The 27,624-nt window shown below is 40.4% G+C and overlaps 1 protein-coding gene across 8 annotated transcripts in view; it reads right to left on the minus strand.

The window, feature by feature from the left end:
* LOC310674912 (SAM and SH3 domain-containing protein 1-like) overlaps positions 1 to 27,624 on the minus strand; it is a 505,076-nt gene that overhangs the window by 43,783 nt on the left and 433,669 nt on the right. For all 8 annotated transcript variants that reach the window (XM_083434749.1, XM_083434753.1, XM_083434755.1 and 5 more), the window contains exons 3-8: positions 27,261 to 27,311; positions 27,087 to 27,136; positions 13,846 to 13,886; positions 12,876 to 12,962; positions 11,105 to 11,217; positions 10,185 to 10,286 (exon numbers count right to left, since the gene is read on the minus strand). In XM_083434749.1, the coding sequence (XP_083290875.1) occupies positions 10,185 to 10,286; positions 11,105 to 11,217; positions 12,876 to 12,962; positions 13,846 to 13,886; positions 27,087 to 27,136; positions 27,261 to 27,311 (444 nt within the window). The remainder of the gene's footprint in view (positions 1 to 10,184; positions 10,287 to 11,104; positions 11,218 to 12,875; positions 12,963 to 13,845; positions 13,887 to 27,086; positions 27,137 to 27,260; positions 27,312 to 27,624) is intronic.

The following is a 27,624-nucleotide window of genomic DNA, read 5'->3' on the forward strand; positions in this document are numbered from 1 at the left end:
TACAGAGAAAGGTCTTCCCTCAGTCAGGAAAAGGGCATTTTGCAGAATGTTTCACTACAGGCATCTCACTCAGAAGTCAGAGCCCTTACAATACAAGTCCAAGTATTGTACCTCTAAAAGTTCACAGCTATCCTGTTCCAGAACACATCATCACAGCTAACAACTCTGTGCCAAAAGCAGAGCCTTATAATATGCATAGCCGTTTCTGTATAAAGTAGTTCATCTCTTTGGATATTCTAAGGAATAAAACACATGGATCTGTAGCACTGTAAACAGGAACAGCTTGATTCTCATCCAGGCTGCCACAAGTCGCACCCCCCCCCCCCAGCTCTCATCCAAAAGCCCCTAATGGCTCAAGTTGTAATTATTTTGGCTAATGTTGGATGCAGAAATTCTGTAGTGAATGCTTAAGTGTTTCATTTCTAGTTTCTATGGCAACATTACATCAGATTGCAGACAGCTGGCTCCACAGTTTTAAACCATAACAAATTGACCAAGCCAGTTCAGAAAATTATACTTGCTTTAAAGAGATAGCACACCATCCAGCTGCCAACAGAATGGTGCAAGACCAACGGGACCCAATTTTTTGGCGTGTGTGCTAAGGCGGGGTCTCTTTCTCAGCTTCTTTTGGAACAAGTGCATCTCTGACACATCAGCAATGTTCTAATGCGGAGGGAAAGTGGGCCAGCTTGGGTCATTCTATTCCAGAACTGCACGGAGGACCACAGGGGAACAGGAACAAAATCAACAGCATCTGCAGTTCCCAAGAACTGTGTACAGTAAACTGAAACAACCTTTTGTCAGATGGTCAGGAAACTATAAAGCCAAGCTGTTACTGCTGCTTTGGCAGTGCTACCCTGTTCCTCTGACAAAAACAAGTGTGACTGTAACTCAGGAAATTGCCCATATTCCCCATATGTCCTTTCTGAAGTTGTGCATCCTTCAGTTTTCTGCTCTTTATTTAAATATCCCTATAATGTCTCATTATAATTTTCAAATAATTTTCAGAATTACATGATTTGCAATCCAAAGAAGTGTAACTTTACTAATACAAAAGCTAAGTTTTGTTTGCATTTATGGATCTTACTTTCTGTGATCATGGTTTTGCTTGCTGACTTTGCCATATATATCAAGTAAATAAAGTTAATTCCAGAAAAGTGCACACCAAGTTTAGGGTTGCCACATCTCGAAGAGCAACAAGGAGGACACATTTGCCAACTTCTACTTCTAACTATGGATCGCTATGACGACTCTACCCATGAAAAAGAGGATGTGTCCTGGAAAAAGAGGGCATATGGCAACCCTAAAATTTCAGAGAGATGCTTTCCTAGGTCAGGCTTGATTTCCATCTGCATCACAATGAAATTTGTAACTATTAGATTTGTTCTTACATAAAATAAGTTGTTAGACAAAGTTTCAAAACAAAACAAAACAGTACTATTGTTTACTTTGCTTCATCTGTACATATACATACAGGTAAGTGCCAAACTTTCAGACATTTCATATTCCAGGAGTTTAGTCCTAGAGCGTAGCGTTAGAGCATCATGAAGTGCTCAGTTATGGCACTGATTTAAATCAAGTGAGGCAGGCTGCACATGAAGACCTATGATTGTTCAAGTGCATCCCTATTTTATCTGGCTTGCTGTTCTACGCCAATAATTGGCTCTGTGATGACAAATACTTCATGTGAAGCAGTTTATTGGCCCAATATCCTAGCCCCATTCCTATTATATTGTATCGCATTGTGTATTATTTCTAGCTTCTTCTGGCCCATGCTGAAGCTCTTGAGTGTTAGCGTAGTGGTCTGTCTCCACCAGGGGTACCAACTTTGGCAATCCTACCTGCCATTGAACCCAATGGCTTTTGACTATATGCGATTTTGGCTTTAGGCGTGATCCCAGGAACATAACCCCGCGTTAGCTGTGGGCAGACTGTATAAAAGTTTTCAATAAATAAATAAAACCGGGAATTTTAACATGATTAACTGTGTGTTTCCAGATGGGTGTGTTATTATAGGTTTTCACAGCACCCGCAGCATGTTAGCAGTGTCAAAATGCCAGCTTGCATCTCTCTCTCATTTAATGCACATCCACCATTTTCATGGAAAACCCGATGTCAGAAAAACGTATTGCCAACGTCTGCGGCATCTGAATATCCTGTTTGCAATATTAAGCCCTATCTGGAAACACCCATAGTTAATTATAGCTATAGGAGCCTTTTCTTCCACCCCCCCCCCATCACTTTGCAGGATGGGAAGCACATCCTATGAATACTGAGCCACAGGCTTGATGACCTAACAGGGTTGGCATTTAGGAGACCTAACACTGTGTTCTGAATAATCCTCCCTTGAGTACTGCCCTTTCTCAGTTGCGTAACCCCAAAATTTAGGCTTAAGCATTTCTCCCTCAAAAGAACTATGAAGGAATCCTAACCTTGCCGCAAAACGCCTGTTGTCGGGAGTTACAGTACCAGATGTAAGATTGGCTTTCCTAACCACTACTTGGTAAGTGAAGAGAAGCAGGGAACAATCAAAACACAATCAACTGGCTGGTCTTTCGCTCACATAAATCATCTCCCTCCCCACCCTCGGTTCCTCACTAGTTGCACAACTTACAAGAAAGACAGAAGTCATCAGAGTTATATTTGCCACAAGGGCAAAGCTGGGGGGGGGGGGCGGAATAGAGAGTGTTGTACATGGGAAACAATCCCTGGTTTCACTGGCAGAGACTTATTGACCTCTTGCTGGCCCCTGTTTCTTAATCATTGTCAATGGAATTTCAGTAAAAGAAAAATGGGGGAGGGGAAGGAGAAGGAGAAGGCAGAGTAACCCACCCATCAAACACTATTCCCACCGCTACAACTGAAGCACTAAGAAAAAAACCTCCCACGTATTTATTAAAAAACCAAAATATGTTAAATTAAATATGAAAGTTTTATTTCCTTATAACACATGAGTTTCTTCTCCTACTGATTTTAAAAACCACAGAATATAACTTGAAACACAGGCTATGAAAAGTCCTAAGCAGTTTAGGGTCAACAAACCTAAGTGATTACTACGGCCAGGAATCAGGTACCGTATTTTTCGCTCTATAAGATGCACCAGACCACAAGACGCACCTAGTTTTTGGAGGAGGAAAACAAGAAAAAGAATATTCTGAATCTCAGAAGCCAGAACAGCAAGAGGGATCGCTGCGCAGTGAAAGCAGCAATCCCTCTTGCTGTTCTGGCTTCTGGGATAGCCGCGCAGCCTGCATTCGCTCCATAAGACGCACACACATTTCTCCTTACTTTTTAGGATGGAAAAAGTGAGTCTTATAGAGCAAAAAATATGGTATTTGAAGAACTGCTTTCTCTTGCACTAACCTGTCTGTTCACTCAGTACCCAAGTCTTAGATCATCACATATCCTGGGTGTCTCATCTGCAGAGATCAGATGAACACTTTATCCCAGAGAGATATGCCTAGCACCTATGATTCTATTTTTAGAAGATAAGCAAAGACCATTTTATTCTTCTGGGGGTTTTCTTGACTGGGTTTTTTTAAAATTACTGCTAGTTTTTAAGTGTGATAGCAAGCTGATTTGCAAGGCGGGATGGCTCTTTTTGTTTGCTTAATTTTTATTACTGCTATAATGATTTGTTTCAAAATGTTGTATTGTGATACTGCTAAAATCTTTCAATGCATTCTGTGCCTTCCGCAAGTGCTTTTGACGGCTTGAAGATGTCCCTGACTTGTGTTAATGTCTCTTGCTTGCCTGATGGAAGAGGCTGTGTGTGTATCTGTACTTGTGCGTACACTTCTGACTTTTTTGCAAGGCTGGAATATAGCAAACTGTAAGGCTCTCATATTCATGGGTTCTGCCCTTTTTTTTGTCTCTGCCCTGCACACCTTTTGCACGAGGCCTCTAAAATGTTGCTCACAAGGGAATGTGACCCTTGGGTTGAAAAAGATTCCCTACCCCTGACTTAAAACCAATGATTTGCTAACACAATGGGGTTATATCCAATGTCACACAAGTATAGCCACTGAAATTGGTGGGTTAATTACCTTAAAGCAAACCCAACTGACCCATAAACTTTATCCAGCATGGAAAATTACATCCACTTAGCATTAACAAACTCTTTGCAATAATTCTATGCGGGGTGTCAATCCACTGAAGTCAACTAATGAATGCAGTAAAAGTGGACATATGAGGCATGGCATTAATTATGGAAAAACCACAAAAATGCTCCAAGGCCACTTTAGTGAGAAGCACATTGCACATTAACCAATGATGAACTGCCTGGGGAAAATTAATAGAAAGTTCCTGTCATACATTCAAGATGGAAAAAATTATAATTCTCATTTCTTCCCATTAGGTCCGCCTCAACATTGAAATAATTGCTGAGGCATGCTTCAAAATGGTTAAACAATCACAGAGTTTTCAGTTATTTAGAAAGCACTGAACAACGGGTGTAACCTGATGGAAGGAAATGCTGCATCTCACTACAGGGAAAGAAGTTCTTTTTTAATTCTAGGCACTTAAAATGTACAAAGAGTTTGCTACTCCTATATAAATTCTTTACTTTCTTGTAATATAAAAAGCAAGAACTCAAAAAATACATTGATCGAAATTTAAAATTTATGAGAACGTAAGAGCAACTCTTTCATGAGACCAAAGGTCTATCTAGTCCACATTCACATGTAAAAGGAAAGACAAAAATAGCATATAACCCTGTCCAGAACTGCTTGTTGTGATGTGGAAGGTGAGTTTTGGAAGCCTATAGCTATCTTCCTTTTGGAAGGCCCCTCCTACAGAGCCTGGAAGAAAGGCCTCCCTTTCCTCAGATACCTCTCTCTGGTCCCATTGCAGAAAGGAAGGCTTTATGGGAGCTCCCATTCGAGTCTCATAGACACCCCCATGAACCCCCTAAATTTAAGAGTTAACAAGGTTTAGAAGGAAACACTTTGATGGTTAGCTTTGTCCTACCTGTCCCTGGGATACTCATTCTATTGCTTATTCATGGAGGCTTTTTTTTTCTTTTTGGCAAGTAGTTCATTGGCTGGAAGGCAGGGGTGGAACTTGGTTTTATTTCATTCGGTGAAGAAGAGGAGGAGGAGGAGGAGGAATTTGGACTTGATATCCCACCTTTCACTCCCCTCAAGGAGTCTCAAAGCGGCTAACAATCTCCTTTCCCTTCCTCCCCCACAACAAACACTCTGTGAGGTGAGTGAGGCTGAGAGACTTCAGAGAAGTGTGACTGGCCCAAGGTCACCCAGCAGCTGCATGTGGAGGAGTGGGGAAGCGAACCCAGTTCACCAGATTACCCAGCTCGTCAAAGACCCATATGGCGCGCACACACACCCAAACAAACATGCATTTGCACATACGCACACATGCTGGGAGCCTCAATGGCACTCCTCTGGAGGCTTTACCCAGAGCAAACAAGCAAACAGCTAGCCCCCCATTTAGCTACAGCACTGATAGAAGGACCAATGAAGCTTGCCTCTCTGAAGCAGAAAGATGTCTGTGGACTGGAAGGGAGGCTTCTCTTCAGAATAAATGGGAGAGGGGATTGAAGAGAACTGCCTTCTCAGTCCCGGGGGGGAGAGACCTTTCTCAATGTAGCTTTGCTTCCTCCCCTCTGAGACAACTGTACTTTACTCTGCAAAATAGTTACATTGTATAACACAATATTTATTTATATCCCACTCTTCTTTTAGAAAATTCAGAGCATCTTACATAGGTCTTTCACACAAATACCATCATATCCTTATCACAGCCACTTCTCTTCCACAATAGTAAGACACAGTTCACAGCTATTCACAGATCACTCACTAGGCCTTCTTGATAATCAAGACTTTTATTGTATGGACTATTTTATTTAGCCTTCTAGCTTCCGTATCTTCCTTGCTCAGTCTCCTTGATGTTTCCATGTTTTCTACCGCATAATTCCTCAAACCCTATATATCAGGTCATACACAATGAAAAGAAAATCTTATGTGTGCCTGATACTAGTTTGAAGGATCCAGATTCAGGAAAATTCTACTCTCCTGGGATTTGTGGATCAACAAATGGCGTCTAGTATTAACCATGATGACAGGGTAGTTCAGTTTGTTGGAGAGTTATGGAACTGCAACAAGGCAATCCATATATCTTTGTTCTGCCACTTATGCCACTATGGATCACCAGCTTTCTATTGGGTCTAAATAGGCAAAATAATAATGTACCCAGTGCTGGTACTGTGTACCCTTGCGTACCCCCAGAAAAAAGTACTGAATGTACCTATTTACAAAGTATGGTGTTTTGTTATTCTGCACTGAGAAGATACACTGAGAATATCTATCACAACAAATATACTATACAATTTACATACAATAAAATGTGTTCCAATGAGGCTTGTACCCAGTTAAAGAGTCAAAGGACTGCAATCCTATAGATCTACAGTACAATCCTATAGATCTATTTTAGCCCCACTGAGTTGTTGTTGTTAAAATTTGTATACCGCCCTATACCTGTAGGTCTCAGGATGGTTCACAACACAAAGTTACAGCACAAAATACATAAATAAAAATAATTGAAACAATTAACAATACTAATGTATACAAACTAATAAAAATACACTCCCCAACATACGTCCCTAAACAATCCCAAATACAAATACAAAAATCCAAATTAACATATAGCAAATATGTCATGCAAATAAATGTGGTTGAATTCATAACAGCAACAAGTAGACCCCACTCCCACCCCGGTCTATTTATTGGTAAAATTAAATGATTAAAAAGATAAACTGGGCTACAGGTTATAAAAACTTTTACGATTATAACATTCCCCATCCTCTCCATTTGCTGCTTTTGACCACTGGGATTTTGTTATATGTATTAATGTGTAGACCCTACCTAAGATAAGTTCTGCTACAACACATATATAAACAAAAAAATATGCAGTTTAATCTTAGAAATTTTGGACTAGCTCAATCAAATAAATTCTTTTTTAACTGGGCGAGGGCCTCGTGAATACAATTAGTATGATTCTGTTGTAAAAATATTTTTCAAGAAAAAAATGAATGAAGCAAACACTAGAAGCAACAGAAAGAAAAATCCTACTTGTGGTAGCAAAGAAATGGTTTCACCCGTAAAACCTTTGGCTGTGTCTGGGATAAAGAAGGACCCATTTTTACCCAGCAGAGCAATTAAACACATAAGCTTGAAGATAAGGATGGTTTTGATTTGGGAGAGACATATGACTTTGAGATGAAGCAGAGTGCAGGGAATTCATTACTTTTACAGCATCCCCTGCTGGCTGATTCACAGTCAGAATAGCATATTGCACACAAGGAACTTGTTAAGTCCCCAGTTTCTACTGAATATAAAATGAGGGATTAGGTATCCTATTGGTGTCTCTTTTTCTATTGCTATCTGATAGGCTAGTAGAACAGTATCAAGCATGCCCTTAGCGCAGATAGGGTTAGCTATCAGAGCACACCTGGCTTGAATTTGGCACACAGCTGGGAAAGTTCTCTGAACTACAATGCCAAATGTCAAACTAGCCAGAGAATGACCCACCCAGTTACTCCAAAGCTATATATATAAAATTCCACATATACAGTACAGATACAGAGGTATGTGCAACCTCTTTGCTGCAGGCACACTTCCCCGCAGCCCATGGGCAGGCAGTGAAGGGTAAGTCTCTGCTCCTCTGTCCTTACAGACCAAAGAAGTATGAATAATACACATGACACTGCCATATATGGAGTCAAAACATTTGTCCATCTTGCTCAGTATTTGCTAGTGGCCAACGGCTCTCTAAGGTCTTGGTCAGAGAGAAAACTTTCTCAGCTCCACCACAAGAGATCTTTTAACAAGAGATACTCAGAATTTCGACATTCCTATGTGGGAGGCATAGTTTACTAATGCTTTATTTGAAGCGAAGCCAAATCAGACAATTTTGACATGGACTGGTCTCCATTTTTTTGATGACAGAAATAGGAAGTCATATAAGTACTACTCCCATGATTTGCTCCTTGTTGTGATTGGGATATATAGACTCATCTTAAAATATTGCATCTCAGTAATTTGCTTTTTATACTGAATATGCTTTATTGCTTCTGTTATTGTTTGTATGGTTATGTGTTAGTTTGTGCATATGTTTATGATAAAGCAATACAAATTATTTTTTAAAAAGAGTGATGCTGGGGATTGAGCCTGGGACCTTCTGCATGCAAAAAACATGTACTCTCCCACTTAGGTATAACCCTTTTCCTGGCTATTATGCTGTTTCAGAGAGATGGGGAAGAACAGAGAAACTAATCCTGTACAGCACCTCTCTAGGAATAAGTCTCACTGAACTCAATGGGACTTGCTTCTGAGTAGCTGGCCTTCTATTGACTCTTATTCTGTGTTTCCATGATGTTTGCCCTTGAAAACTTCAAGTGATAATGTAATATCTTTTTTTAAAGTAAGTAATTACGTTCTCAGTCATCCCAGCTTCTCTGGGAAGGCAACACACACCTGTAAGTGTATCATGGAGAATTCTAGGAGAGGGACTTAGCTCTGCAAGATATAAACTGCTTGCCATAACTAAAAACTCTGAAAAGGCCCAACAAGAGCAGTCCTTGTTTCCAAAAGAAAATTTGGATGCATTTTAAATTAGGGGGGAAGGTATGGGAGTGGGGGGATGAAAGAAGAAAACATGCAAGCCTGATCCAGGAACATTAACTTCACATCAGAAAGGAAAGACATGACTGGAATGGTAAAGTCTTTAATAATGCATACTTCCTAAAGTATGAACTGGACACACAATGAGAAGATTAAATGTTAATCTGCATGTATCTGGCACAATGCCAATACAGCTGTTGGCTTGGCACATTCAAAAGAAATAGAATAAATGGAGTCCTCCAAACTGAGCTTAGAATTAACAGTATAGTAACAACAGAGGGCAGCTTCTCTGCTGACACAGGGGAGGTGGCACCCTGTCCTTTGCTAATTGTTTGTATTTTAGCCTGGCAGGCAAGGGACTGAACATCCCAATTTGCCAATAAAAAATCGCGTAAATGACAGAAGGTTGAGAGGAAGAAGCAAGATCAATAGAAATTAAATCTTTTCAGCATGACACATGTCAATGGCATTTTTCCCTTTTTGCAAAAAAAAATGTGATGCTCAGCCACATGCAATGCAAATCTGTCTTGCAGTTTATTTTTCTTTTGTTTTTTAAAGCTACATTTCACAGTTTGAAGGCTGTTCACTAGAACTTCTTTCCTCAATAATTACATGGTTAGGGAAGGCATCATTTCGAATTGGGATTACAAAACCATTTAAAGATTTTAGGCTGCAGTTCTAAAATCATTTGTGAGAGTTGAAGGTGAACTGAACACACTATGACTTACTTCTGAGTAGAACAAGCCTAGAACTGCACTATTACAGGAAAGGATTAGAAACAAAGTATATGGTATTAATGTCAATTGCTATATTTTCAACAACAACGTACATCAAGTATGACATGTTCTCAGATAATCATTTTAATGTATACTTTGCAATAGAGCAGGGTGAAAGTCCAAACAAGCAGGCATATCTATCTAGCCACAGGATAACAGCCAAAATGTTCAAGTGGAAAAAGTGAGGCTTTGGGGGAATCTGAAGATGGAAACACACTTGAGTTTTGACACAGAAATGCTTATATCTTAGTAGAGCTCTAGAGGAAGCTTAATGTGACATGGCAGCTTAATTTAGGGCTGCATCCATGTGAACAGTGGATACCTGGCACCCATGGAAACATTAGCTTGTGCCATGTCATGAGCAAGATTGTTTCTGGCATGACACCACAAGTGCTTCGAAATTTACTTTTGCAGTTGCACCCACAAAACCACACCCTATGTACAAGCGCAGATACACACAACCGGCTGAGAGGCAATATGTGCAAACTTTTGGTTAAAAAAGGTGTTGTGTGAAGAGAACCTGCAACTCAGGCAGAACACAGACTGTGCTGAACAAAGGCTAAAAGAATACCAGCACTATATCCAACATCCATGAGATTCAACTGAAGAGAGTTGAAACTTTTTAAAAAGTGGAGTGATCTTTCCTTTTCAATGAGGAATGGGACCATCATGCCTGAGGCGAACATTCTCCATGCTTCTTGCTCCCTTTCAACTGCCTTATGTCAATGTAAACAATATATGCAACTGCATTGTAGAGACTGATACTCACATTACAATTGGAGGAACCGTCAAAAGATGGGTAAGGACTATCAGGCCATTCAGCAGAGTCCATGCTACCTGACTGCCGATGTTGGGCCTCATATTCCTTAAGCTGAAATGAAATTAAGACCAAAGGTTTTCTACCTTGCTAAAGCATGTGGTTTAACCTATTCCATTTTCTCAACCCCCTCCCCCCATTATTCTGCTTTCTGGTTTGCTCATATTATCACATATTGTTGTGATAATACAGATAGATAGATAGATAGATAGATAGATAGATAGATAGAAGCTCTGGAAAGTTCAGGGAAAAAACCAGACACAAATACATACTACTCAGCTCTGTTATATTTAAATATGTTGTTTAGTACAGTACTCTAGTGACAAAAGCGAGAAATCAGCCCTCTGAAGGTTAACAGAGAGTAAGTTATGTGTGAACTGAATTGTTAGCTTCAAAGCATAGTCTCATTAAGTCTTAACTGCAGAGTCGACAATCTTATCAGTGTGTGGCTGAGCTTTAATGCTTAGTTAAGCTATAATGCAATTCACTTACTCACCCATATATGCATACACTTACCACATGATTGTTCAGGTTAGCACCATACAATGGAACTGATTCTCAAACCTTTTAAAACCACTTACGGTACAATCCTATAACCAGTTATCTCAGAGTAAGCCCAGTGAACTTAATGGGGCTTACACCTGAGTAGAAATGTATAGGATCATGCTGTTATTCACAGAACTGCTTTCATACGGAATCTTTGGGCCTGGTCAGTCAATGTATAAGCAACCCCTGCTTCTACCCCAATCCACAGTCACCTAGCATTGTTCTCAGAAATTATGGCAACCTATTTACAAGGTTCTAGTGTTTCACTGATATAACTGACATATCAAGGAATAATAAGGCTGAATAGTATGTATTTCATCACATACCCTTGCAAGTGCTTCCTCAATAGTAATCATCTTCTCCTTAACCATCATCATTAGTTGGATTCGCTCCTCGTCACTCATTGTGATCTCACTTGCCACATAACCAACATCCTCCCCTGAAGACACAAAGGAAGAATAAAGATCTTTAGAAACAAAGCAAAATGGGGGGGGGGGGGGAGAGATAAAGTGTACCAAATCATGATCTTCCCAGGCTACTGACCTCAGAAATCTGGTTCCTATGTTAGTCAAGCTATTTGGGCTACTTAACTCCCTCCTTCAAAATTCTGAGATACATGGCAACATTTTTATTTGGGTTTGTGAAATATGTTGATCTTAACACTGTCAGAGACCAAGGACATCAGCCATGCCAGGAGAGCCGTTGCCAGTTTTACCCCACAGCTTGATGACAGGAGCAATGCTAAAATATTCCTCTCTAGTGACCTATTTTGCTTCCTCAAATCAATAGAGCTTAGAAAGAAGGCATGTCCTAGAATATATTTATTATACTTGGAAATCATTACAGACAATGACAGAGCAGCAAAGGAAATGCTAATCTAAAGCCTGGTATGCTGGGTCAAGAGATTTTCTGCATTGCAAACCGATTCCTACCATCCTTTGTACAAATCTGCCATATTTTCAACCTATCATTTATCATCTTAGGAAACATTTGTCTTTGAAGGGGTAATATAACAAATACGGATGGAATAAGATGGTATTTGTCCTATATTTTATGCTTAGGGTGCAGAATGACTGGACTTTGATGGTGCTGTTTTAAACTGTGGTTTCATTCATTTATTTAAAAGCATTTATAATCTACTTAATATTTTAAAATATTTAAGTGATATTTTAATGATTGCATAATGTATTTTTGTGAGTACAACTGTACAAGGGGGTGACTGAGCAGCTTTGAATCTATCAGGTCCATGATTAGCTCTGCTCCACCCTCGACCTGCCCAATTTTGGGGTCCTATACTTGCTGTTTCTGGTAGGAACACCACCCGAGAAGCTTCTCAACTACTGTACCTTCAGAAGAGCCTGGCAGACTTTGGCAGATGGACAACTCTTATACCGAACCAGTCCAGTAGCACAAATTGGGATTAAGAGTATGCTGTGAAATGTGGAATATCTGACAGGCGCACAGCCTTCCCGCTGCTCCCCGGGGCTGACGGTGAGGGAAGCTCAGCTTTCCCCACCGCCAGCCCCAGAAGCTCGGGGAGCAGCCTTTCCGCTGCTCCCCAACCTGCTCTTTGGGGCTGGCTTTCCCCAAAGAGCAAGTCAGGGAGCAGCGGAAAGGCTGCTCCCCGAGCTTGTGGGGCTGGTGGTGGGGAATGCTGAACTTCCCTCACCATCAGCCCCGGGGAGCAGTGGGAAGGCTGCGGGGGTGTGTGCGCGCACACACACACACACACACGAGAAGTTGATGATCAGGAGGAGGCTGCTTTTGTATTCCTTAATGAATAAAGTTTTGCTCTAATAACAGAGCAATCACACTATGAAACAGCTTCAGCTATTGCTGAACTTTAGTTTGGTATGGAATAGTTCTCAGAGATAAAGCAGCTTCTGTTAAATTGGACAGGGTCTGACAGGCAGCAGTATATAACCTGCCTTTCTAACCTAGTGGAATTAATTGAACAAAAGAGTACTGTCAAAAAATTAAGACTACCCTTGTTAAATTATTGCAGTTTAGTATGTAAATCCTGCTGAAGGCCCAATTCACTATATAAACTATTCTCAGAACAAATATTAAAACACAGCAATGCTAAAAAAGCTGTACCTTTTGAAGACTGCCTCATTAGTCCCTTCTGATTCTTTCTGAAGTTTTGCCAGAAATACCTATTCTTCTTTTTCCAATCTGCTTTACCTAAAGGGGAACACAATATACATTAGAGGTTTAAATATGTATACATTTTCAAAGGAAACCCATTCCCTCATCCTGTTTCAGTTATTTTTGGGCGTGTTTTTTAATTTTAATTCATACTTGGAAAGAATGCCATAAATAGCTGTCGCAAGCAATCATTATTTAGGAAAAGGAAGGCTGTAGACCATTTGCAACAAGCAACCAAAAAAATACTATGCTAGGTGAAAATGAACACACATTTTTTATGTTCATTTTAACTAACAATATAGATCATACTGAACTTTTATTTTTAGTTCACCTAAAAAACCTTCAAAGTTAAAAGCTACCTAAAAGTTAATATGAAAATGCAATTTCAATTTGTTTGTGTAATCTAAAAGTGGTGCATGACCATTAGTCATATTTCTACATCAAGCAGGCTTCCTAGTTATTTTATTTTGCACTTGAGTGCAAAAATGAGATCTATAAATAAATGATAAATAACAGCTATCCCTATTTAAAGCAAACACTGAGATGCAAGTGTATTAAATAAATTGTACCAGAAGATTCCAATACATTTGTTTCTTTAAGGGAGGAGGAAAAGAGTGGCTGTACTCCTCTTCTGGACAAAATGACTTCATTGATTAACAAAAACTATCCCACGCCTCTGTCTACCTGTATAACACTTATAAAATGCATAAGGAAGTACTATTCTAAAGGAATAATCCTCAAAGATGAGAAGGAAGTTGAAAAACCTCCCCCTTTCCCCCCACAAGCAGGTAGCAAAACATGTGACATTACTGCAAGAGAGTTGAAACAGCAAGGTAGATCAACACTGCTGATGGTATGCAAAAAGCAAGGCATTGGGAAGGGGTGGAGAATGGACCAAATAAAGGTGAAGTATACTGACCGACAGCACTTTCTTCAGAACTTGATTTATGAAGAGAGAACCTAAAACACAAAACAGAAACAGAATGATTGTGGCAAACGTCTGACGTGTCTTGGGAGTTGTCTGCAGGGCTAGCTGCCTCAAACGAAGGACCAAAATGCACCATCTGGCCCTGCCCTCCCATGTACTGACCCAACCGACGGCTGAATCTTACTTCCACACTGGCAACAGGCCAGTGTCCTCCACCACTGTACCTTGAGGGCAGAAGGCTAACTTAGGGGGCACAGGACAGGCTGTACAGCACACAGGGCTCTGTCTTCCAACAGAGGGAAATGGGGAGAGGGGCAGCTGGGGGAGGGCAAGGACACACAGCATTTGCTGTCTGGGGCAGTCGCCTCACTCTGCCTCATGGTAGGACCAGCCCTGGTTATCTGGCTCACAGTAAGTCAGGATCTGAAGCATCAAATGCCCCCTCCCTGCTCCTTTTCTTATGAATGCACACTGAAGCCAGCAAGAGAAACTGTATCTCAGCACCAGCCACACTTAAACAATGGCATTAGCTCAGCTCCAGCCTGAATGCTCTGAAACGAGCTTCTTGTGACTGATGCAGAAAAATATGTATGGAGAACAAAAGAGTTAAAGTTACAGGGTCAAAGGGGGAAATGTGCCAAAGAATGTCCTCTCCTCTCCCCCTCCCTCCCCAGGCTGTCAACATAGAAAATTAATACAACACTTCTACCAAGTGGTAATATATTCTATGCTGTGCATGTAACTCCGCCTTTCGACTACTGCGGCAAACTGTAGCATTCTTTAATGCAAAAAATCATCATTTTTTGTGGGCTGGCAGTTTACAATATATGAAAATAAACAGCATTAAAATTAGAAATATAAATAATGGTAATGATACTATTAATAATTACTTTCTTCAATTTAAGTTTATTATTGCTACCAAGCTTGGAGAAAAACAAGGATTTGAAGTCTCTATTCCAAAGAGAAAGATGATAGATAGATAGAAAGATAGATAGCTAGATAGATGATAGATAGATAGATAGATCTTCAGAAAACAAGATGAACATTTTACTTTGAGTGTGCTTCAAAGCTTAACTACACACTCAGAGTTTGACTTTGCAAACCCATTTGATCTGCACTTTCTAGGATTAGCAGTAGAGGGCACTGCAGTGTTTTTGATCAGCAAAAGCTCTGAGAAGAAACCAAACTGTATTTTGTTTTAGACCAGTGCACACTGTAAATGATCCAAGTGATTAGAGGCCAACAGTTTATAAGCATGAAAAACATAATCATCAATTTGCAGGGACATCATGAAAGGGGAAACGATAGCATGAAGTTTAATTTTGATTCAGTAAATTCACCCAAGCAAAGGCAGTAACAGCAGTGTTTCGGATATGGCAAATCATCTTTCTTCTTCAGTCTGATTAGAAATTTAATCCGAGCCAGCCAGCCAACTGATGCAACCAAATTCCAGATCTGGGCTGCACCAGGTGCATGCTGGAAGGGGGCCATTGCTAGTTTCCTTACTGATGCAGTTTACACACGGGACAGCTTGTAAAAGGAAAATTAATGGCTTGGGTGGGTTCACAGCACTAGCAGCCAAGTGCTTGATTGTTAGGAAGGAGCTCAAACAGGCACAGAAGAAAATATATAGCAGCCTTTCGATAGGCCCTTGGAGCACAAAAATATATATATATTTAGGAGTGTGATGTGGTATATTTATAAAACTCAGGGGTTTTGTGAACATTCATGTACTTTAATTTCCTATCTGGTCCTGCAAATGTTGTTCAACAAATTTGTGCTTTCACCCTACATCCCAGACTGCTCCTGTCTGGGGTTCTTGTACTTTTGATCATGAGAGATGTACAGACATCACCCTAGAGAATGCATCTCACCCAGCACCCCACCCCGCTCTTCAGGGTCACTATCAGGAATATAAAAACCTTAACTTCCAGCTTTTCAGGTTATGCAGATGCATTCACAACCACATAAACAAGCTATTAAAACAATACAAATAGTGCCACAGACAGGGGAAACAGGAAAGGAAGGGACAGCCACAAAGCATCATGCTACTTGAACTTCACTACAGCAACTACACAACAGCTATAGGAATCCCCACTATCCTTTAAAAAAAAAAAGGTATTAGAACACTTTGCAGGAATTATACTGAATTTTTATCCCATAATACTGCAAAGTACGGAAAACAGGATACTTCTGTCACTAAAAGTGTACTATGATTTAGAATATACAACTTATATATTAATATGGGGATTCATTGCCCTTTTGATACAATGGGGGGTGGAAGTCTGGGAAAGCGCACAGAAAGCAGACAGAACAGAAGTTCGTTCAGCAGCTAGAAAATATATTGGCTTTTAACCATTTAAAGTAGGGATGGAGAATCTGTAGCTCTTCAGGTGTTGTTAGTTTCCAGCTCCTATCATCCTTGACCATTGCTCATGCCCTGATTTAAAGAGTTTCATGAGAGGCAGAATTTAACTGCATGTAAATTTTATGCTCAACCTTAAATGGCCTTAAATATATATATATATATGCTTAAAACCATTTTATGGAAGATAAGCCTATTAACACCCATGGCAGATAAATGGAACCACCACGTTCAGTACATCTCTGAATACTGGTTACTGTTTAAAGTGAGAATTTTTCTCACTTTATAACAACCTATAAGTATGTTTTTATTACAATGTCCATATTGAAGATTTGGGTGGGAGCACAGGCACCAGCTCTAAGGGACCCAGGTTCTTTCAGTCCCTCCAAGAAAATATCCCCCCCCCCCCCATGTTAAGGACAATCAGGGGCGGATTTCATAGGTGCCAACTCTAGGGGGCTCTGGTCCATTGCACCCCCAAAAAAAATTCTTCTGGGGGCAGAGCCCAGACCACATGTTTTGTCACACGCAGCTTCTTGCCACATAGGAGAAAGGTAGGGGGAAGGAGCCCTGGACCAGTGTCGGAGGAGGAGGCAAAGCATTGGGAGAAGGACCACTGAAACTGTGCCACCACCATGTTCAGCTCCGCCTCTGGCTCCTCTTGACATCACGTGTGCATCATCAGCCTTCCCAATCTTCTGCTCAAGTTGGTGCTTATGGATGGGGGGAAATGATCATAGCAGCCTAAAGGCACTTAATCAGCTTGTGACAGAGGCAAGATCAGAACCAGGGACTTTTGGGTTAACAGCTCAAAGTCTTAGCTACTACAATACACCAGCTGCCTTCATTGTTTCTAAAAAGCCCACTAGTAGCTGCTAGAAAGCAAAATATGAATTTTCCTATCTAGAAGGCATGTACCAGTTGTATATTTCTCCCATTCCTTTTCACACTTGTATACAGCAATGTTTGCTGGAGAGTAAAAAAGGACCTTTGACTTTGCATTCTATAAAGTATTTTGCCTTCAAGTCCTGCCCAAGGTGTGAATGATTAATTATTACTTTCCTTAAATATGTGGGATGAAGAATTTATGGCATTTGAAAATGGCCTTATTGTTTGATTTGACAATTATGCTGCTCTGACTGTGTTGAACCTGCAGCTTCTCTATGAACACACACCAGACATAATTTGTGTTCTTCCATTCATGGACTGACAACTCGCTCTGAAACTTAATGATGCAGTGACACTTGGCAGAAGTTTCAGCACTGCATGTCTGAAAAGCAGCCAAATGCCATTACTCCATGGCTTTGGCCCTTTGGTTTTGCTATGCTCTGATGTACAGCTTCATTAGCAGACTTCCCAATGAAATGCACTCCGACGCACATAGTAAAAGGGCTCTACAGATACTGACTCATGTAAGGAAGAAAGACATAGAATAGATGGCCAATTACAGACCACGATAAGGAGATCTGCTTACTACCAGATTCTAGTTCTGGTGTGAAATTAAATCCATTAAAAATGTTCATAACTTTAATCTCATGCTTTAATGTCAACGTTATTTCTAGGTCCATACCCCAAAACTTGATAAGTGAAAGAGGAGATGTTGAAAGAAAGATGAAGCAGGTTCCTTGGAAATGGTAAACATTCTGGGATACAACCAGAATTTTTTTTTTGCAAAGCCTCACTTTTAGACCACAGAGTACACTCCAGCAAAGCTGGTCTTGTCTAGTTATGGTCCAACAAATGGTCAAACTGAATGAGAAAATAGAATGGATGTTAGTCAACAGTTCTGGTGCATAAGCACCGAGAATGTGGAACACTCCAGTATGAACAATATGTATGATTTTCATCTACCTACCTACCCATGCATCCTTCCTTCCATCCCTATTCTTCTGGATATTCCTAAGTGACTTTTTGGATTGCTTTTGAAACTATTTTGACAAATAAGAAGAAAAAAGAATACTGTTTTGATAGCAGGCCCAAAATGATCCTCCATTGGGTTGTGGTGGTGGATGCCCCACACCTCACTGCTATAGTGACCCATTTTCAATCTTCGTAACTTCCTTTTCAAAAGTGTGGTGATCCTGGCAGTGGGTTGCACTCTACAGACTGAGTGCATTACACACAGATAAAAGGGAAAGCTACTTTCGGTGTAAACACTATTTTCTGGCTCTCCTTTCAGTGAATTAGTAAAGCTTTAACTTCATCAGACCTGTCCTCATTCTAGTCTGTGTCAGACATCTGTGGGGTTTATTTTGCATACACAGTGGCTGACTTTATAAGGCACCGAGTCCATTTGTGACCTGAAATATAAAATAGCCTTGTGCTTCTGCAATATGCAGAACAGTAAATGGAAACAAACACCACCATGTGTGCAGCTTTTATGAACATGCTGTTTAGATCGGAAAGGTCATTGGTCCCCCCCCCCCCCAGCAACACAAAGAGAAACTGAGAATAAGATTATCCTGATTGGTTTTTATTTTGCTATTAAGAATCATAAATACAGATGTGCTCTAAAATATACCCAGATCTCATTTATTGAATGCAAATAGCACAGGTGCATAATGTGGTCCTAAAAATTAGACAGCTACTAAAAACCGCTCATAAAATTATACTCTCTTCTCCCTTCCCAGCATCTATTTACAAACCAAATGGAACAGATAGCCTGGTATAAAGTTATTGCTTATATTTGGAGCACAAAATGCACCAATACAAAAGCCTTTTGCTTGCTTCCTTTGAAGGTGGTTTGTTTATCTGCCTGCTTTACACAATGCCTAGTGACTAAACTACTGTGAAAACTGACACCTTTATGAGAGGAGCTGACTGACTTCAAGATAATTTATTTAAGGGGGGATGACATTGTGAGGAAAATGGGTCTTTAGTCCAATAAAGATTTGCATGGACCTGAAGGGAAATGCAAGTCTGAGGGGCTCTGACCCTGCTAGCATCAGTGTGAGAAACATGGAAAGCAGAGAGGTTCCATTCAATTATCTTGTCATTAGGTCTCCATAGCAATGGCTCTTTCAGCAGGTCAAAACTTTCTCAGCAGTTACAAACATGGCACTGCCTTTGTTTTGTTTTGTTCCCCCCTATGTAGGCAACAGAGAGGTAGCCATGTTGATTGTGCTTACTTTACAGTGGAAGCAGGTCCCATCAGCTCACAGCATCCTTGATCATGAGTAAGATCACAGAACCTGGCTTCTAGTATGGTATCTATATTGCATCTATAAGTCTCTAGTCCAAAATAGAAAACATAGGGGAACACCCCTTCACTGGCATGACAACAGGCAGGAAAAGAACAGGATTTTTCTTTGTCTCCTTCAAGCCATGTATGAAAAGTTGGAAGAGCCAATTTAAAAAACAACAACAACTAGGGAGGCCTTATAGGAATTGACCAAATACTGAAGAAAAACTAGGTCCAAAGCAGATATCAGGCACACCAATACAGGGAGATTAATATGTTCTATCATTCTTGAGTTGAGTGGAGGCGGACAAAGATCTCCATCTCTCATTCAGGTTCAGAAAGATATTTTGGAAGCTCTGGGCCATACAAAAGAAATTGTCCCAAGACATTGTGTTGAGAAAATTGGGCTGAAGTTGAATAAAAGGAAGCAGTTTACAACCCACTTCGTAATTCCAAACATCCTCCATTACGATATCACCTCCAAGAACTGCTTTATGAGAACCAAAATTGAGATAATCTCCCAAAGGAACTCCCATACCTCAGAAAGTATTTGTAGCAAAGCTGAGCCCACTCTGAGAAGATAAATCTGAAGCACCCATAGAAAGATGAGCAGTGGGAAATATCACCCTCAGTTGCACCTGAAGGCCTTCTATTCTCCCATCACTGAGGGGGCTGCTGGCAATCCATGACAATTCTCTATGCACAGACTGGGCAAGTGCTGTATGACTCAGAGAACAGGAAGACATTAGTGCTTTTTGCCCATAGTTCTGTTTCACCTCTGGCAGAATTACGTGTCACCACTTACATGGGACACTGAGAGAGAACTACACTAATGTGAAGAGTGCAGTAACATCTAGCTCTAGTTACTCACAACTGGAACTGCTGCATTTTTTCCTCTTTCTGTAAAACCTTTGGTTCTTGATGCACCAGCTGCCTGACCCAGGCAAGGATCTCTAGGTGGAGCCATGCACTCTCCACCAGAGCTCAAGAGCTGATAGAGGCTTGAGGCCTGGGGTTGGGAGGTTACTCACTTCTGCTCTCTGTCCCTCCAGTGATGATGGGCAATGTATCCAATGACTGGCAGAGTTAATTGTGGTTTGCATGAGAGCAGAGTCTGGACTGCGTTGACCCATTCTAGTGACAGAACTAGTTCTGCCTGACCCTGTTCAGTCTCCCTGCTTGAAATCAAAGGGCAGAGAACCACTTTGGAATTTTCTTGGCCAGTTGAGACCTACCTCCAGATTACGGAGGTGAGCTTCTTTTTGGCAAAGGTTGCCTGAAGGCCAGAAATGAAAAAGGAAGGGGTAAAACCTCAGCAGCCTTCTTGCTCCAAAACATCTAGAAAGGGCTAGGTTGGGGAACACTGAACTATCTGTTAATACATGAAGATCACCAGGAAGCATGTAAAAAAGAGAGGCTAGTAAACTGTAGATTCTAAAGCTGAGGGAGGCACACACAAAAGCAGATTTGGTGTCTGAAAATATACAGGCAGAAAGACCGGCTTGGCACAAGGTACAGAGCCCATCACCATCTACAAATGTGTTTGGGTCATGACAAACAGCATTAACTCGCAGCAACAAGCTCTACATTCTTCTGAAAGGAGGCTTTCGTTTCTCTGAGAACAATTGCCAGGAAACATTCCTTCAGCTGCTCAGAGGCACATTGGTCTGGCTTGTCACATGTCACAAGCACTGTTTGGCTGGTTTCTCACTCCCATTGTGAATGTTATTGTGGGAGTTTCCTGCCCTACTTCTCTCAGGGAAATTATTTGCAAGCAGCATGAATAATTTGGCCACCAATGAAATTTAGCTTCAAACATCTCTTCTCCCCCCCCCCCAAAACACCATTTTGCTTTGGAACAAGTTTAACTAAGTCTGAGGGAGACTGCTCTCCCCTCCCCTCTTTAATCTAGTTTATAGCGGTTAACAAAGCCAAGAGGAAGCATTCATTCTCTAGATTAAAAGCCAAGTTTCATACCAGAGTTTTCCTTTTTCCTTGCTTTGGCCTTTGCCCTTTCTTTGCTTTGCAGTTCTCATCACTGTCGTTATTCTGGCTTATTACAGATGAGCTCATAGTAAAATGTCATAGTTAATTTGGTTGCTGTGACAATCTGTTAGAATCAAACATGACAGTACTTAAACCACTCAACTGATAATATCACCCAGAGTACTGATTCAGCATCCTTCTAGATTAGGACTGCAGTCTGGACATTAACCACAATAAGATCAACAGTCTTATCTTTAGAATTCTGGGAAGTCCATTGTTTAAATCAGGTGACCTGTGCACATGAGTATTGATAGAGAAACTGCATATCAACGTAAGAATGATTTGGAGATCTATACTGGGACCAGTGTTAGAAACTGAGATATGAAAGCTAGGAGCTAAATTGCACTTTAAACCTAGGTTATGGGTGCTGCAATGGAGTGTTTAGGTCCACTTTTTTAATAACAAGAATATAAAGCTGAAAATGAATGAACTGCAGCTAAAATCTTATTTTCGTTTTTCACATCCTCATCTGAAGACTGCAAAAATCAAAGCCATACTTCCCCGGCCCATCCCCTTTAATATTCTTATGAGGGTCCCTTCTCCAGTCCTCAGAGAGTGACTGGAAGTGGGGAGGCAGAAAAAGTTTCTCCTTTCGTTCCAGCAGTGGCAGTTTTAATCTAAAAGCTTAGGAGCAGTACTGCTCTCAGAGCTCAGAAACTGCTTGAATTAATGAAATTCCCTGTCACAAAATGCGCCTAGAACAATGGGAGTTTTGAACACTGACTGGGACCCATAGAAATTTGGCTGAGGATAGGAAATGCTTCTGTACATATACACAGGGCTTGCTAATTTCCCTTTCCAACTGCCTCCTGCTGCATAGAATGTTGGAGAGTAGTGAAAGGGGCAGCTTTTTGAAGTGAAAAGATCTGATGTGGTATCATGGGTGGGGGAACTAAAATGACTGGGTGTACATATGTAGCAATCCCAAATTGCCCCATTGGATTAGATCTCAAGTTGCAGTACTGCTTTGGGGTTTGTTAAAATTGCATCCAAGACAATAAACTTTTAAAAACTATGTGAATAATTCCTTTACAAAGGGAAGCATATAGCCTGCTTGCTGAGACTCACAGTCATTTAAATTAGCAAGTACACCAACTCTGCTGTACTGACTCCTTTGTTAACAACATTGGAGCTAATACAAGAACCAAATTAGTTGCAGACTCAAATCATAACAACATCAAACTCCTCCCTCTGGCTAGAGATCATATCACAGGGCATGCACTCGGGCTGAGTAGTTCATCATGAGATGCACACAAGACCAGTGCACAGCATGATGATTTTACACTTTCAAAACAGCTGCAGCAGTGAGCACATCTCATAGATGATGAAGACACAGAAGCTCCCATGGTCTGAAATGCAAAGCTTCTCAAAAATGTCCCACTGTTCAGAGTGCACAGAGACCATTCATAACCATGCCGCTCTGCAAAATCCCACACGGGACAAATCGGTCAAAATTATCCCGGGACTATGTCGTAAAGTGTCTCTAATAAATTTATAATAAATTTGGCAGAAAGGCCTTTGGTGTTTCTTGATAGATAAGGAAACACCGGTGTCAAAGTTCAGTTTGCAATTATATCACAAAACTTCCCTGGTTTAACTGTTTTTGTTATACTGACAAAGAGTTGGGTTCAGAGAGTGATTAAACACCCAGTGTATGCTGTGCAAATTCACATTCTGGTGACAGTTGTCTTTTAAGTTACCTAAATGGGTCTCCTGAATGCCCCAAGAAGATCAAAAGAAAACAATTGCTTTGGCTTCCCCATTCTGCTTGTAATACCTTCAGTTTTAGAGGCTGCAGGAGGTAGCCTGCTTAGATCGCTTTATTTCGAATCAAACCAAAATGTATTCCCAAAAGTAGGGGGGAATGCACTGTCCTCTTCCCCTGTTAAAAACAGGATGAAAGACAGGATGCAGAAGGTTTGACTTGGTTTGACCTGGATTTCCTGCCAAATACACAGTGATCACCAGATCTCTTCTCCTTTCCTTGAGTAAACAACTGCAGGAGAGCTGCTGTCACTTTCAATATATCACAAGGGGGATCCCTTTGTAACAAAGTTACACTTGTAGTTGCACGCAAAATTAATCAGTGTTCTGGGAAAGTTCTCCAATTTTCTTTCACAATGAAAAATGTACGTCCTATTATGAATCTCACATTCATTAACAGCCATACTTACACAGAAAATACACAGAAAACAGATGCTGTTCCTTTTTATAAGCGACAGTTACTATAGCAATGGAAGCTTGCAATATATGCTACATGCTTTTCTTTATTTCTGGAGGTTCCACCGTTTGATTCAGTCTGTATGCCTATTTAGTAACATTTTACAGTAGGCAGTTGAGTTTTCCCTTAGTCTAATGCCAAGTGTTATGGTAGCTTTTGTGGTATTTGCCTAGTAGAAATTGGACCAAGACCACCAACTCAGTTCTCACAGGCTTTGGACAGATGGTAACAACCCTGAACTGGGGAGAATCTTCTATTTACTTGAAGGCTGGCATGGAGAAATGCTACCTCCAAACAAAGAGCATGAGAACCTGTTTTTAAATCACAATACACAAAACTGCCCAGAGCTCTCCCCCCCCCCCCTTTGGCAACATAACTACATACAAACATGTATGCTCACAAACACAAAGCAGGTTCAAAGAACCAACATTCCAACCAGTCTTCAAAAGGCAGCTGAAATCTTTAAAGTTTGCAAAATGAACTTGGCAATACACACCTGGGTCTCTAAATACCATTCATTACTGATTTCCCAGTACAGTAAGCTACTTTAAAGCTACTGTGCACATACTGAACCCTTGGATCTATAGACATTCTAAAAATTGCAGTGGTGATCCAGGATTAGCTATGCTTTTGAGGAAACTCCCTTTAAAGAATTTACTATGAAAGATTCAGACCTTTAAAAGTGTGAAAATGAGTTGCATTCTTCTCACTAGTTTTACTTCAGCCTTGACAAATCTAGTGGAGCAGCTGGTAAAATATTCCACAGCAGTGACATGCTTTTAAACATATAAAAGAACATTTTTTATTTTATTTTTTTGCTGGCAAGAATCTTACATCATGCAGATGGCTCCTGGCGGTTGCACTTATGCTAAAACATTGTGCTGGAAATTTCACATCACTCATTACCGTGACAAGAAAAGGGTATTTATTTCTAAACAAAATCCCACACATCAGAATGGGATAAATTGCTGGCTTCCTTCAACTATGTAAGACTACCATGCTTTAGAAGCTGGCAGTTGCATAGCCAAACCCTGCTTATATATTACCTGGTGTATTATGACTGCTGCTGCTTCTAGTTATGGTCACTAGTTATGGCTAGTGTGCACATTCAAGTCAAAGAAATGTGTTCCCCAAATTTCTTGGGCCCATTGGAAAGTTACACTAAACTACAGTGGGACGTACAAGCAAACTAGACAATGGTTGTTTTTCTGTGTACTTTAACACAGAATCTATCTTAAATCATAAAACTGGAGAGTTGGAGAGGATCCCAAGGGTCATGTAATCCAGCCCTCTGCATAGAAAAGGTGTGTTGTGTTGGATTGTTAACAGCAGAAGGGCATAATGCTGGTAAGAGAAACAATAGTGCAAAACCTTCCAATGAAAACTTATTTCCCCAAGCACTTTTATCCTCCGTATTTTGTGTGACAATGGCTGGACAAAAAGTGCTTGGAAGCAGAGCTACAAGCAGGAACGGGAAGGTTCAGTACCTTTCATCCACATTTCAAAATGAGACCCATTACATTTTTCTAGGTGATTAAGACTGTTCTAGGTTAAACACATTAAACTATCACCCTTAGATCCAGTGAGGCCTTCATGGTATATCCTAGCAAATTAGCTATTCACTAATACTATGTTATAGTTTTTAAATAAATGATATAATCCCTTAGGGAAGGGCAGGGGTACTTCATCTGCATCATCATGCCATAGTATTCGAAATTTCAAAGGCAGCCTCACATCTTTTGTGAACCACTACATCCAAAACAAGAATGTTAGGGATGACATTTGGAATGTAATATAAATGCTGACAACATCATATGGAGTCGCTCATGAGCACTGTCTTGCCTTGTGATTGAGTAGCTTCTAGACAATTTCTCCTCTGTCAGGAGAAACCAAAAGATTTCTAAATTTTGGTGCTAAGACTTCTCACAAGAAAGGAAAGACTTGCTCCAGTGTATACCTGAGTTTACATGGCATGAAATGATTCACTGATTCAGCATAGATTGCAACTCACACATTTTCCATAACTTGCCTCTCATCCCCATTGCAGTCTGTGGACCTTTATGACCCATCACCCTTTTCCTGCTCAATTCAAAGAGTGTATAGCTGAAGTTTACAGATTTTTAAAATAACTTTCTCCTTAAAACTATTTCAGTAGAGTGACCTTTTAGGGGAGAATTGATTATTACAAAATGAGATAAAAGTTCTAGTAATTACTTAGGCAATCACCTCAAAGGGGCAACTGAGGCAAAGCAGGACAGACAAGCTGTGATCTGATTTTTGCTTCCATAATCAACCTTTTAAACCTGTGGACTAAAATTCAAATTCCTCTAAAGGGTGAGTTGCTAAAAGGAAAGAAGGGTATCATTGTGATACTTAAAATGGGAACACTACTTCTGCAAAAAAAGGGTTTCAAAATAGACTCATCACACTGTTCAACCACCAGCAAGTCACACACACACACACACACACACACACACACACACACATTCCCTGGCCCAGAAATGGGCCCAAGGAGGACTTCAGACTAGAAATCACACCATCCCATACCCAGTTTTCTTTGGGATCCACGTGATTTCCATCAATATCTAGATTATTCTACTACAACCTATATCAAGCATAGTATCAAAAGCACATTATTCATGTGTAGAAGGGCCTTAGCAGAAAACTACACAAGCATTTTCATTTACTTTGTATAAGGAAAAGACAAGACGAGTTCAATGGCTATAGCTAGAAGAGTAAAAGAACATTCTTTTGCAAGCAGATTTTACAAGCATGTAACTGCCTGGATTGACGAGGCAATACTGCTCATCTAGGGGAATGAGGCTAGCACCAATCAATCAAACTGTCACATTTGATGAGTGCAGGCCTAAATCATGTCTCTTTTGGCCACTCAGGTTTTCTACATGGCATCAAATGCCCATAACCTCTGGTAATTTTAAAATGACTTGCCCTCTTCAGACAATATTCTACCGTGCAGCTGCCTTAAGGACACTTCCTAAGGTTACAGGGGAAACTCATCTGTCTACCGACACAACAACTTCTGACATTTAAGGTATGAAACTCGGAGGCTGAGACTTATATATAAAACTCTAAAGCATGAATGAAAATGCCTAAGCAGGCATTTGTTTTGCTCTCTGTTTTTCCCTCCCTTCTTATTCAGACAGCGTAAAAGGAACATATCTTAATCCTGTCAAGTATTGTTATTTTAACGTATTTAAAACAACAACAATGAAGTGGCAGAATATAATATCAATTGGGAAAGGTAGGGAAAGAAAAAAGGACACTAGCAGACAGAGAAAGAAAAGTTTGGTACTAATTTTGTTTTGTAACTTATTTTGTGGGATTATATAAAGAAAGCACTTTCATGTGAATTGGTACTTCGTGTAAAATTTAATGAACAAGGAAAGAGCAAAACTTACTTTCTTTCTGTTTCTGGTGTTGATACCACACTGCTGAAGCCAAGGGATTCCTGTAAGAGAAGATTCATTGCTTTGAGTTGAGGCTGAACAATGGCAGGCTTTATTATCTGACTGATGCAGAATACCAAATTGACGGCAGAAACAAAAATAGATCATTGCAGCCATTGTGCTTACTTCAATCTGGGATCGCAGCTGTAGGGATGTGGAGCTGGCATCGGGTTTCTCCTAAAACAGAAGAGATGCCCGGTTAGGGTAACATACAGGCGTAGCAGTACCAACAAGCAAAGCAGAAGCACGTAGAAAAGGAGCAAAATAAAGAAACGGTGAATGCAACTAGGATGGGGAAGTTAGGAGATCAGCAAGTTGTCTCAATCTAGATGTGTTCAGGAACTGACTGGAAATCACTAGTCCAGTACAAATACATGAACTCAGATTATTATTTAAAAAAAATACAAGGCAAACATGTAATCTTACTTGAAATATCACTAAAACACCACATATCATCATTTCATTAGTACTGCCAAACTCTCTTTCTTTT

This window comes from Podarcis tiliguerta (genome assembly GCF_965153285.1).
Source record: "Podarcis tiliguerta genome assembly, chromosome: 3".
In the NCBI taxonomy this organism is placed as follows: domain Eukaryota; kingdom Metazoa; phylum Chordata; class Lepidosauria; order Squamata; family Lacertidae; genus Podarcis; species Podarcis tiliguerta.